Source organism: Wasmannia auropunctata, unplaced genomic scaffold (assembly GCF_000956235.1).
Source record: "Wasmannia auropunctata unplaced genomic scaffold, wasmannia.A_1.0 LD336029.1, whole genome shotgun sequence".
Lineage (NCBI taxonomy): Eukaryota > Metazoa > Arthropoda > Insecta > Hymenoptera > Formicidae > Wasmannia > Wasmannia auropunctata.
In genome coordinates this window covers 734274-749011 of record NW_012026861.1, presented here as the reverse complement: position 1 = coordinate 749011, position 14738 = coordinate 734274, and the positions used below count along the sequence as shown (strand labels likewise).

Below are 14738 nucleotides of genomic sequence, written 5' to 3'. Positions count from 1 at the left end.
TAATAGCATTCCCATGGAGGAATCCTTAATCACTTTTAAGCTATAAACGTGACACAGTTAATTTTAGATCAATTTAAAAAACGTATCTTGTTATCAAGATGTTTCTTCAATTCTCAAAAAGGCAGTAATAAAAAATATTATATGTGTAATATGTATTACAATATCAACATTTTTTGAAATAATGTCTATATGAAATTAAAAAATTCAAGAGCTTCTTATCTCTGTCCTGAAAATTTCATTCTTCAAAAATCTTCAATTCTTAATGTTACGTAAATTCGTAGTTTCTCAACTTACAATTTTACAAATTAGAAATGTATTTCAAATGTAGTGAAAAATACATCCGAAATTCAATCGCGATACATAGCAATACCTAGCAATATATAGAAAGCGTATTGTAGTTTGATAACAGAGAGTATGATATTAAGTAAAATATTCCTTATAATCTTAAAAGAATTAAGAGCGAAAGGACTTAGCGCAACGCCGGCTCACTCTCGGAGCCCGGAGATCGGGGGTGATCGATGATCGATCGATTCGCGTGACGGCACGTTTCCAGGACGTTGCGCCGCGCAAGTACGGGCAAGTTGGAGTACTCGAACGGATTCAATGAACTCGAAGGAAACGCGAGGCACGCTCTTCCTTTCCTGCCCTCACCTTCTAGAACGACCGAGTCACGGCTCGTGATCGTGCCTCGGACACAAACGATCAACGAAACGCGCGGGAGTGAAAGTCAAGGGGCCGACAATCGCCGCGGAATGTCATCGAATCGTGAACGAGATTCATGAGTGCGTTTCAAGGGAATCAACGTGTCACGTCGTGCTGCCAACAACTTCGATTACGTCCGGCTCTCTTGCCGCTTACCGCATGACTCTCCTCCCTTGCGAGAGGAACACTCACGATCCAGAGAGATATTCTAAACGATCATGCAGATAGGAAGATTTAGAAAGACACGATAATTGCGTTTTAAGAAAATAAAGTGTGCCAGGATGTAAATAATATTGTATAGAAAGTTTCCATCTTGAGATTAGATAACGTGAAATAATCATAATTATATCCCTTGATCAAATACATTAGGCTGTTCACATAACACCGGAAGAATCATCCATTCGTCTTCAGCTGAGATTTATTTTTAAGAGTAGCGATATTTAAATAGAAGGAGAAACACAGATTTCACTAATTTATGTAAGATAAAGTCGTGTATCTGCCGACGCGGTTAATGGTGGAATCAAAGCCAGAAATGCAATCGTACGAAGAGCCGTTAGGAACATGAATGCGGTATAATGAATTATTAATATCGTACGCGTCGCATATTAGTGTCTAGGGCGCAAGAAATACAGAGCAGGAGGAATCAGCTAGCAATAATAGCCGAATCAACGTCCGCTGGTATCTCAGAGAGGTTTCTGAGCAAGAAAGATGTGAATTATTCACTTATCTAGTAAAATCAAAATCAAATCCTTTAGAATCTTAATAATTGCAAAAACTTCTATAAGAAAGGCTTGTAACCTTGCTTATAGATTATAATTTATAGCTAGATAATAAATATCTTTTAAAACAGCGAAATTAAATTCCATCAGCCTATCGAAGACAGTAAATAAATGTCGGAAAAAGAAATAAAAAATAGAGTATTATAAATTTTATCACATAAAATTTGATGACGCAAGTCACATAGCTTTACACGCGAATGTTGATATGATTTACAGCCGTTGAATTGTGAAGTAAAAAATACGTCAATATATCAAATATATGACCCGTCGCAATATTTTTAAATGATTAATTTAGATGTGAAACTTGATGAAATTATAAATACGTAAAAAAAAACCGAATGCCACGAATACCAAAAGTTTGTATTCCCGTATCAATTAAATTATACATTATAATGCAGTAGAATGTATCTTAGGTAAAAACAGTTATTTCCGTTATACTCTTCAGATAAACATGGTAACGTGAGATAACACTTTTTCGTAGAACTCACTGTACTTTTCGATTTGGATAACATAATGTATGTATCGAAGTAAAAATACGATTAAATTTTTGTAATATGTAAATTAAATAATTGAAAAAATTTAAAGATAACGCAGTCGTTAATTACGTTAAATAAATTTTATTATATCTATATATAAAATTAACTATAATAAATGTTGCCCGTACAACATGTTTAATAAATTAATTGTAATAAAATTTCTAGATAACAGAATATCTAAAATTACTGATAAATTGAGCAAATTATTATACAGTAATTATGCTGTATTTAGAATTATTGTTAATTAAGTTGTTTATTACATTTAAAAAAAAACAAATTTAATGACGAAATGTATTAAGTCATTCTTCCCTAATTTTAGAAAAAGTTAAAATAGATTCTATAAAATAATAAGTTTTTAGTTGTACTGCTGAAGTTCGTTTGGTTCGACCATTCTGTATAAATATGTATAGATATGCAAACTACCTATATCAATTTATAGGTATATTTTTTTCACACAATAAAATTCTCACAATAAAATTTTAATAAATTACGTAAAGAATTATGTAAAATTCGAGTTGCATTAACGAAAGACACATCGAGCGCGGCCACAACTGAATTCATCTTGGATCACCATGATCGATCTTGCCTGAGACATCCTGACGCAATGCGAGGTAGTTCTCGCGCGCTCGTACGTCCCAATTATTCAAATGCATTCCCGAACGCGTTGCACCTGTTGCATCCCAGATGCAGATGCACGTCTGAGGCGTCGAATCGTCTCAGGCATGCTCTTTGCATAACCAGCACCGACGTCTGAAGAAAAATTTCCCCCTTTAGTTATTACCTTCAAGCAATTGCCTTCGTGAGTATGTCCCTTTTTTCAACATTAGGGAAAGACGACAAATGATAGGTAATGCATATATTGAAATTAAACTCACGCGATTACAAAAAAAATTCTCGATGTGAATTTTACTTACAGCAATAGCATATAAATTAAAAAAAAAAACGTATTTGAAAACGAATAATATATTTGCAAAAGGGAACGAGAGATACATTTTTCCTTTAAATTTCCCCAGATACTTCGGTTATTGCATATTTCAAAGCCACGCACGGTAAATTCACATCTATTTTCAAATAGTTTAATTTTATTTCAATAAATAATACCACCATGATGTAAGTCAGTATTATTAATGTAAAAATGTTTCAGTTATCAAGTTTGTATTAATTCTTGATCACGTTTTAATAAAAAACGTCAATAAATGGAAAAAAAGAGAAAATAATACATGTGCTAACACTCGTAATATATACATTTGCTATTTACTTTTCGCAACATTTTATCTCTTTTCTGCCAGATCATATACAGGTATATAAAATATAATCAGATAAAATATAATCTGCAGATAAAATCTAATCAGATAAAATAAATAAATAACATTTTCCTCTAAACAATAAACAATATATTGTTCCTCTAACAGAACTCTTATGCTTTTTTCAATATTTAAGCTCTTATGTATGCATGTAAATTATATATAAAATATCTAATATATAAATTATATATAAATTCCGCTCGAGTTTAATAGCTAATGCTTGTGCATAATTGATGTAAACTATTTTATAACAATTATTAATTTTAAAAAGATTATTACGTTGTACCGTTAATATTACGATTATCTTATTAGATTTGAATATTTCGAGTTAATATAGTAAAAAATAAGCTCCGACATTCACCTCCGATAAATAAGAAATCACTTGTCTAATCGCTATAAAAACTTAATAAAACTGGCCGATATTTACCAATTTGGCGGCATCGCGTTGTCGTAATGTCATATCACTCAAATAACCTGGAATCGACGATGTACTCAGCCCACTTTCGATCTCACTTTCGATCTCGCGAACGCGTTAAGATACCACCAGCTCGTGCCGAAGACGACTCGAGAAGCGCTCTCGATGGAGTCGGGGTCTAAGCAACGACTGGTACCAGGATGGCTTCTTGCTGCCTGGTCGCCGCGTTCGCCACAATAGAAACTGGTGGGAGATCAAAACGCTGAGTGGTCGCTGTGCTGGTGCACATTCGCGTATATACGCACATACGCGCCTTACATGTTATATTCCTATTCGACAATGTCGACAATGCACGCGTCTCGCTTGTGTCACCGACACAAGTGTATGTTCGTGTAAATGCGTGCTTGTAAGGATTTGCAGTACCGTTCACAGATATATTCCGCGTTCATCGAAACTTCATCTATAACGGGAATGTATATCATTAGCATATACAGTGGCTAAGTGGCTTTTGCCAGTTTTGTATGGATCAGTGATCCATTAACGAAACCAATTTTTTTTAGAGGAATTTCTAGATAATGATTTTTTTCAAGAAGAATTGATTAGTCACTGATACTTTTTCAAATAAGATTTCTATCATTCTTATCATTCTTTGATTTTTATCATTAACATCATATTTCAATTTTATTTCGATAAAATGCCTATCTCACGCAAGACTCGAAAATTATTGTTAATTTCCACTTAATCAATTTTAATTTCATTTTTATTTTGAGAAAAATTACGATATCGCGATATGTTATCAGCATATGAAGCATTTAACTTTTAAAAAATGCACTCTGTTTATGAATACTATTGTACTTCGGGAGTAGGGAATAAAGAGGATCACGAAGGTACGGTGGCGTGTTTCCCATGTAGACACACGGGTGACACGGGGACCGACCGGAGTCGCAGCCGACTACAAAGCGGATCGCATGGCAAACGATTCTTTTTTTTTTTTTTGCATTTTGATTGTACCGTGTGTATGCACAATTGCACGCGGGAAGTGCACTGCGAGAGTATCGTCTTACTGTATACGAGAATTTCCCAATAAAGAAAGAAAAAGACAAAGAGAATGCGCAATGCGTACTTCTCGCACAATCCGCTTTGCGGCTCTAGTAACATGAAAATTGTAAATGCAATGCTTCTAAAACACTCCAATAAAAATTCCTTTTTAGTAGATACGATCATATCGACTTGAATTAAAAGACTTTCCCAGTCCAAACCGTATAGATTTATTATTTTCTTTGTCCACAAATCCGGTTAAAAACAGATATTGATTAAAATGGTTTATTAAATCCAAAGTATACTTTATAATTCGTAATATATCGCTTAAAGTGACAAAAAAATGATAATAATAGTACCTTCTTATCAATTTAAATTGGCAAAATATATTGTATTATTAATTATTCCACAAATGATGTAATCATTATTTCAACAATATCAACCATCTTCTCTTTTACGCTAAAGAAATCATATCAGTGTAGCTGGTCGCTCTCGTATAGTACAGCGATGTTGCATTTTCCCCGGTGAAGCTGTATTATTTTCGCGAGTGTGATTAACGCTGTCTGCCCGTCCCAAGAACTCCTTCCCGGCTAGATGATACCATCCTCTCCATTCTTACCCCGCTTCGTGCGGCCGCGAAAAGAATTCGTATCTCTACGGCGCGGCGCGCGGCGCGGCGGACGGGTGTACGTCGACGGATAAAGCAACTCGTTAATCTCCGGTTGTTAGCCAAGGTGGAGAGATACATATCTCGGGGTTTCTGTTGCAGACGGATGATTCGCCGAGTCTACTGCTATCGCGGTAACCACCTCGGTTACTCGTGAGAGCGAGGAAGCGCGTACAGCAGAATCAGGGGCGGGGAAAGACTATACGTGTACGCTACAAAGTATGCGCGGGGTTGGAGAACATTATTCCGGAGCGTATCCTGACTCACTAATTATCTCAACAATTTCGCGTGTAGTCCCCGGGACACACATTTCACCGTAGAAAATATATAACAATTCTGTATTATCGTCGACTGAAACGATTCGCTGGCTGGAGTATATGATTCATTTTAGCGAAGATATTTCCTCCAAAGCGGTGTTTCTCTTCGTGCGGGCGCCCCCAAGGGAGAGCGACGAGGAGCGATTCCTTGGCGTGAATGATCACAGCGCTTATAGGTGGAAAAGGCCTCGCGGCCTCGCAGATCGCTCATTCATCGAAATCCTTAACGATTACAAATGGCCGCGGTCGTTGCTTCGTTACAGCCTCCGAATCCTGTAACTCATGTACGAACGACCGGGCACGCACGAATTTCGGGACGTTCTGTTTTTGCCCGTCCGTTAGCGCCGACACTCTTCTTTACGACTGCCTCGAAACCAATTCGGAATACTAAGAACCCAGGCGATGCAGGTCGAGAAAACGAGGTTTCGCTTTCAAAAGGCTTTAGTCAAGTACGAGTGTAGACAATGAGATTCCGCGGGCGAGTTTATTGTACAAGGCTGAAAGTGACCGCTTTTTACGCTTCGCGCTCGATGAATGAAAGCCATAAAATAAGGGGTAAAATGCAATTATCTATTTCTTGAAGAACAGTTCTAAAAGAAATGTAATTTAATATGTCATATATATATATATATTTAATATTGAGCCAAATAACTATAAGACTGCAAAGAGTAATTTTTACTCAATTACTTATTGCAATACAAAAAAGATGTACCGTTATCTAAACAATGTATTTAACTTTATCTGCCGAGAGCAATAAAATAATTGATAAGATAAGTTAAATAAAATTCAAAGCTTTTATTACACGCGGTAAAAGAGAATAGAATTAAGTTTCTTTATACGATAAAAAACGACGCAGATTTTCTTTCTATAAAATATTAAAGTAATTATTTCATACAATTACTCTATTATATTACATCATTTATTACAATTAATAACCCGTTCACATTTTTTTGCTCTGAAGCAGGCCATTAGAAGGGTGCTGTGAAGACGGAATGAAGAGCCATGACATTGATAAGTTTTGATCGCAAATAATTCCGAAGTCATTCAAACTCCCTAAAGATTACAAATGGGCCGAATAAAGCAGAACTTTGCTATGCCCTTATCTGCGTCTCTCGCGTGCTATTCCCTCTCGCGGAAACTTCAGTATTCCCCAAGTCCAAGCTCTTGATAACGCGCATTAATATCAAACTTATTACTGCGAGTCGTTTACGCTTGTGCTAGTCGTGACAGCCGGCGAAAACGGCCGACGTTATCGTTAAGCGAATCTTACCGCGGCCACTTTTCGCAACGTCGCCCCGATGTCGATATTCATCGTTAATTAATCCACACTCATACGTTACCCCTCTCCGCGGCGCGGCGCAGGAAAAAAGGGCGCTTACCCGACGGCTTATAAAGTACGGCGACGCGACGGCATGGTAATTAATCGAGTTCGGCCACGTCGTAACGGTAACTAATACGGCGACAATTAATCACACGCCGCCGGTAATCCATGCTCATCGATATCCTCGTCGCGCTATAAATTACTGTCTACTAATCCCCCCCTCCCCTTCTTCTCTGTCTACGCATTTGTCTAATATGTGTTTTCAGCATGTGCATACGTGTTACATATTAAAAATCGCAAGTTGAACGATTTAATCATTAGGTCATTTATATCTTCGCACATGCAGACACATATATTGTATTTTTTTTATTTTAAATCAGATACATCCAGACACATTTTTTATAAAATTTCCAAAAATAAAAATTTAAATAAAATTGGAAGTAAGGTTAGGAATTAATGATAAGCTCTTACTCAATAAATGTGAAACGTTTAGTATGCAAAATGTGAGATACAGATTTCTTTTTGTGTTACGTGTTATACTCTTTATCATTCGCGATCCGTCTCGTCTTTTGTTAAATATTTTTGGTTAGCAGAGCATTTGATTGTTACTGATTTTTCCAAATATAAATGCTGTCATTTTAGTATTTTCTGATTAATAAAGAGCAGAATTAAAAACCATTTTATTTATCAAGACTGTTGCATTAGCTGTGCTTTTATTACAGATATAATTGTGTTTGCATTACTCCCTGTGTGCCTTATAGATATATTCATCTGATTACTTATTCTTACATTTTGAACCAAAACTAAAGCAACGAAGTTAATAATAAACACGATCATTCGATAGAAACGTATCGATTCTCGACTGCTTTCCGTGAACGAACGAGAGGAACGTGCTCCGCCTGTTGAGTTTCGCGCGTCCTCCTCGTCACTCGGCCCTCGGCCTTTCACATCTCCTGCCACAGACATTGCCTCTGGACAGTCCGTTCATACTCTCACGAACGATTCCAGGCATTCCCGAGCGACACCGCCGCCGCGTCGCGCTATTCTTGGCGGCGTGCTGGCGCATGCAGCCGGCGTCTCGCACTTCGATCGCTTGCGCTTCCTTCCGGTGCATACAGGCCGTTCAAACACGTGGAGGGCGTCAAAAGGGACGTGCGTAAAGGACAGACGGGAGGAAAGTACGCACACGTGCACCGCATGCGAATCATTTAATCCTTTGCATTTTGCATTTTTAAAATAATTAGATGCTTATCCAACTGTTATTATAAATATGTTATAATTATTTTAATAAATACTGTTAAACCGCATATTAAAAACGAAATGCTTTTAATGTGAAATTGCACGCGAAAGAGTCTCTCTGTTAGAATTCAATAAATTTCATTTTAGTAACATTCCTCCGTTTAACAATTGAATTTTAAACAAAGCTGATTGAATTTCATTGTTTCAGGACAAATTCCATAATTATATTCTATCGACATAAAACTCGCCGTTTTTAACGTTTTAATTAATAATTTATATAATTATCGGCGTCGATGAATTTTACTTTGACAACGCGATTTTCTCATTTAATAGCTGCACGCAATTATTTTTCCAACAAAATTGCTCAATACAAGAAACATTAAATAAAATCTATCGGGACAAATGTAACAACTAACTAATATTAAGTTTATGATATATGCTCCATTGTTAACGCGGTAATTCGGCGAAAGACAGAATGTCTTTGATCCAATCATGTGATTCTATATTTACCAATTTAGTTTTCTCCGACATTAATACTCGCCGCGATGTGTATAACAAAGAATAATTTCGAGACGGTCATCATCGCGATCGTACGAATAAATGGTCATTATGCACATTAAGATTCCACGGACTTTTTATGATGACAGTTCGAGTTCTGAAAAGAAACGTGCTTCCTAAGACAAATGGAACTTCTACATCAACTCATTGTCAGTCATTAATTTCACGACGAATTTAACACAAAGACCTGTATGTTGCCTAAAAGTAATTTCTCTCAAGATAATTTTCCTCCGTTCGCACGATTCGTTAATCATTGTACGAAGTAGAGAGCTTAAATAAATCTAATTTAAAGTCATAATACTTTCTGAAGAGATTTGCTTTTGACGATAAAAAGAAAAAACATATTGGTAACACATTAGTATGGTATATACTAGCAATAGGTATTATATATACATATGTATAGTTTAAGTATTTGTATCAATATACATATATGTATATATAAAATATGTATTTTTACATTTCTTATGTTTGATATATATTTAAATTATATTTTATTACTATGTTGTAAATTATAAATTCTTGAGTTTAACATGTGTAACGTAAATTTTACAAATATGATAAAAAAATTAAAAATAACTCTTTTTAATAATCCATCTATAGAAACAAAATTTATGGGTAAACAAAATAATTAAATATATAATTTAATAATTAATAATTAATAGATTCTAAGTCATCCAATATTTTCTCTCATAAAACGTTAGAGTTAATTACATTTACACATAAGGTAATTGCATAAATTATCATAATTATGCAGTAATAATGTATGTAATATAACACATGTATATATATATATATATATATATATATATAAAATAATATGATAAATTTTATTTCTATTAAATTTTAAGAATCCTTTAGAAATTGTAATATTGCAAAAAGTTCGCAATATACTTAAGATGAAAAAGGCATTATTTTCCATGACGAAATAAAACGTAATCGAACTCGATCACGATTAACTAACTCAGATAAGCAATTCTATTGTATATCTCAAGCAATATAGATAGAGAAAGGAAATGATAACGGTTTAGCTTGAACTCATGTTGTGTGATGTAACTGCGGAAGTATAAGAAATCGTGCCTCGGCGCGGTATAACAGGCAGAAAATCCTCAAGGAACGTTGAAGGTGCTAACAGATTCCGACTTTTCTTGCGGCTGCAATGCGGTGGCTCGTGCGGAAAGGCAGTGTTTACGACAGTGAGAAACGACGAGCGAGTCTCCGTGTAACGCGAAGTACTTTTATGGGCTCGGCGTGTAGCACGGTTAAGACGTTTCGATGGATGTTAAGAGAGTTTCGGTGTTTCACACTTGGGAAACGCGCAATCTTCGGGGCCGCGAGAGATAGAAATAGATAGTGAGATAAATAGATTGACACAATTAGAAAAACGGGGGAAAAAGAGGGGCAGAACAAAAAAAACGGTTTGCAAGGTTAATACGATCGAATTAAATAATTCGCGTCGGCAACATCAACCCGTTAGGAGGAAACAAACATATCTGCTACCTTCTTTATCTCACAATGGGAGTCCCGTTTTTCAGTTAAAGGAACTTACGTCCGGCGCGATTCAATTGCACCCCGGTTTCGTAGGAATCGGGTTAAGGACGTGCCATTCTCATTACAGACTTTTGTAATAATGAAGTCGTTTCTTTATTCGCGGAAGAAGGTTAATTCTAGTTCGCTCAAAGCCCGGAGTTTGAACTCGAGCTAATTAGTGTCAAAACGTTCTTCCATTTCTTTTTTTCGCCGCGTAATTTACATTGAATGCGACTGTTCAGCTCAAGGATTACATACGTTTAAATTAAATATTACAACACGTTATTCATCTAATATCATGTGTTAAGAATTTAGATCTAAATTTAAAAATATGTGTAAGAAATATTTCTAAGAATACACACATTGGTGATTAACACATCCTGTGTAACATGTACATTTCCATCTATGTGTGATTTGTAACAGTATTTAAATTGAGACAGAAACTATACGCGAGCCAATAACAATAAATTTTATAAAACCGCAGCGTGTTGCCTAAAAAAAATTTGGCTATATATAATTAATTCTAATATGCTAAATATTAAAATTAATATTGCTAATATTATACTCAATTCTCCACAACGTCTTCTATCGCGTATTCAATTTTTATAAAAATAAATAACTAAATATAAATTTAATGAAGAAAGGTCGTTCACACACAAAGATTTTTACACCAAATTTAAAAAATGTCCAACGCGTAATTACATTGTTTTTTTTTATCTTTGGCGTCTGTAATTCGTGAAAAAAATACGATTTTTAAACGGAAAACTGTATAGTATAGAAAAATAACAGGCGCCCAGAAAATGGCCAACATCCGCCGATAAGTCGACGCTTGCCCCTCTTCGACGTTCAAATATTTACGATGCCACGTCGAGCATGTTTGCGAGGTAGCCGTCGATGCGTGGGTGTTTTATTTGCATCGTGTTCGCTGTGCGTTTCATTCCGAAAATTCAAGGCTGCCCCGTATCCATCCTGCGTAGCACAACATCCATTTTCGCAAAAATAAAAAAAAACCAACGGATTTATCTGGAAGTCACCTCGTTCATCCTCTCGAAACACGACTCGTCGCGGATACCTGCTCGCGCATCAAGTTTTAGATTTTCCCCAGATTCCTCTTCAGCCACTTCACAAAGAAAATTTCTCCGATTCCCGATCGATGACTCAATCCTGCAGATCATACCGGCAGATACGAAGAAAATACGCTTGTTTGAATTCGGAAATACGAGAAGGTAGATCGTTTTCTTTCTCTTAAAAGAAAGATATGACACTCTCTCTTTAAGCAGTTTTTTTATATAAAAAATATTTATAAACATTCTACACTAAAAAAAATAGTCAACATTTTTGTTCTCAAAATAGTTTAATATTACCGAGATCATTTTTTTATCGCTGATAATTTTTTTCCACGCAAATTGGACTACAATTTTGAAAATAAAAAATAATCACTAGTCGAGGCTGAATCGAGGCTATAGAGTGATAAAAAAATGATCTCCACAGTATTAAACCATTTAGAGGATAAAAATTCGAAATATTTTTTTTCAGTAGTATAGAAAAATCAATTAATCGTTCTAAAAAATGTATTAAAATAATAAAATAAAAGTGAAAAATGAAAATGGTTGTTCTAGGTTTATCAACTTTTTTATATCCATGGATAGAATTCCGATCAGAAATTCTTTTGATTTTTACAATATAAAATTTACATCTAATTAATTATGAGTCTTGATTACGATCAGTTTAATTATATAATGATGTTCGGATAATCGCGTTTAATCTTGAAAGTGCAGCTTGGATGCGGGCCTGTATTTTCCACACACATTCTTCTTGCTCCTCATTACACGTCTCGACTTTTACTCTCACCCCCTTAACGTACAGCTGCCAATATACGCCCCGGTGCATAGTAGCGGCGTCCGCAACAAGGCGAAATAAAGCGTCTGGCAGCGCACGAGGCTAGTATAATTAAGAAACTTTATATACGTGTGAGTAATTAATCATCCGACTAGAGCTCCTGTGGGCCAAGTGAAAGCGAGAGAGGCATCGTCTCGGCTGATACGTTAGCGTGTTAACCTACATCCCCTCCGCGTTCGTAGAAAAACATGAATTTATTGCCGGAGCCGACTCACGTAACGCTTATTGGTCTGTTCGATAGCATGCACAAAACGAGTGAACTTTATATAATGTTACATTGTGTCTCGAAGAACGGCAAATTTAATTTTCGAGCTAAATACGCAACTGTAAAAAGCTTTATTATTGTAAATAATTTTCAGAGAATAAGATTTCGTTTCATTTTCTCAAAATAAGACACAATGTCTTGTTTTCTGAAAATTATTATTCTGAAAATATTCAGTTTTTTTATTTTCATTATTTTTCAAATGTTATAAAGAAAGTCATTTCAATAAATGTATACTTGAAAGTTTCATCCGTTTATCTTGTCATAAAATTTTTTAGAAAGCTTTGTTTTACAACAAACTTTCACTGTAACTGCTTAAAAGATAAAAAAATTATGCATTTCTTAATTATGCTACCGATTATTAAACATCTTGTATACGCCTCGTCAAAGCGAGACAACCGGCACTTGCCATTGAACACGCCTATGTGCGAACCGACGTATGTATCAGTATACGTGGGTCGTTCGCGAAAACCAGTTTAACTTCGTGAAAGTATGGCGGAGGCATCTCGTGAATGAAAACTGGTGCAACCACAGTGAGCTCACGAGCCTTCAGGAAATATATTTTCGCGCGCACCGACCAGGCCCGTCGTAGACGGGCAACGACGCGACGGGGAGGAAGGCGAAGAAGGCGGACGGATGGCCGATTTCAACGCCGTCTCGTTCGTGCGACGCGTGCACGAATATCTTCGCGAGAGAAACGAGAGCACAGATGCTGAATGATAACACGGGCGAATCCGAAAGAGATTGTATAAAATCATAGTGCTGTTTGTATAAACGTCCATACGCGCGTGCACATCGTGATGTTTGTTCACAGGAAATCTCGAGCACTTTCTCTTAATTTTTTGTCAGTTATGTTTTGGGTACCTTAAATCATTCGAATTCTCTTTCACCTTAAAAATAATTTGGTTGTACGTGATTATGTGTACATCTATTATTATTTTAATGGGAATTGAAGTGTTATCGTAATAAATTATATCTGCACTCTTTCTGTCTTTCTCTCTCTCTCTCTCTCTCTCTCTCTCTCTCTCTCTCTCCCTCCATTTTCATCTCCTCTATTCTCTCTTCATCTTTCCTAATGTATTTTCTCGGTTATTTCTCCAAAGCTCCATGAATGCCACTACCACTAGCAGGCACTTCTTCCTGCTGCTCAGAATAGGAAGGAACAGGAACATTTATGTGCCGCTCCCGTTACGTCGACCTGGTATTCGAGCAACAATATACAACGTGTAGAGATGAAGAAAACAAATCAATTCTTTAAATCTTTCATGTTTGTAAAGTAATCAATCACTTTGCGGTTTTCTCTGCTGATCAACGTGCCGAGAGTAATTGCCATAAGTTAAAAAATCGTGATGCATAGAATAAAAAAATAAAGATAATAATACATTAATAATAAACAATAACCAGAGACCTGATCTTGGTGCCGTTTTCCCCAGCTGTTTTCCGTGTAGCGATTTAGCGTAGCATAACTTTGTATGTTATAAAGCTATTTTAACAAATAAACGACATTGCTTCTTGTGGAACTGTCGCGGCATGCAACGTGGAAAGGAAAACCAGCACCGAGATCGGGACTCTGATAATAATATATTAATAATATATGATAAAAATTAATAAATATAAACAAATCAGAAAGCAAGTGTGATTAAAAAAAGTAAAAAAATTCGACATAAAAGCGAATCGGTATCTTAATCCAATAATAAAACGTATAAATCAATATTTCTAAAACACTTGAAATATATTTTTATATATGAAAATGTATGATTTAATTTTTTTTTTATAAAATCAGCGTTTTTAAGTAACCATCGAGTACACGAACTGAAGACCCTCCACGCTGAGGAGAAGCGACTGTGAAGGGACGGAAAGTTGTAAAGACGACTTCGTTAAAACGTTCAAGGCGATTTCCGCCGAGCGAGCTACAAAAGCGGTCTCGAGCTCGCCGGTTGCAAAAACCGATCGTCGCCACACGATTTATTCATCGGCCGTCGCCGGTGTTTCTTTCGTGCGGCGATCTGGTTTCTCGGAGACTTTGACGGCCGAAGAAGACAACCGGCAATAGACTGCCGACTAATCCACGAGTGACATGAAAAACGTTGACGATTCCGCCACGAAGATTGAACGCGCTGTCACGTGAAATACGTATAAGATAAAAATTCGTTAAGTAGTACCTTGAGGTTCAA

At 36.1% G+C, this 14738-nt stretch overlaps 1 protein-coding gene across 5 annotated transcripts in view; it reads right to left on the bottom strand.

The window, feature by feature from the left end:
• Positions 1-14738, bottom strand: part of LOC105452570 (FH1/FH2 domain-containing protein 3) — a 154185-nt gene that overhangs the window by 46976 nt on the left and 92471 nt on the right. Inside the window, exon 1 of one of the 5 annotated variants that reach the window (XM_011693789.1) lies at positions 3749-3843. The exons of the other annotated variants lie outside the window; for them this stretch is intronic. Within the exon in view, the coding sequence (XP_011692091.1) occupies positions 3749-3762 (14 nt within the window). The 5' untranslated portion in view covers positions 3763-3843. Of the gene's footprint in view, positions 1-3748; positions 3844-14738 lie in introns of those variants that run through there. 5 annotated transcript variants of the gene reach the window in all.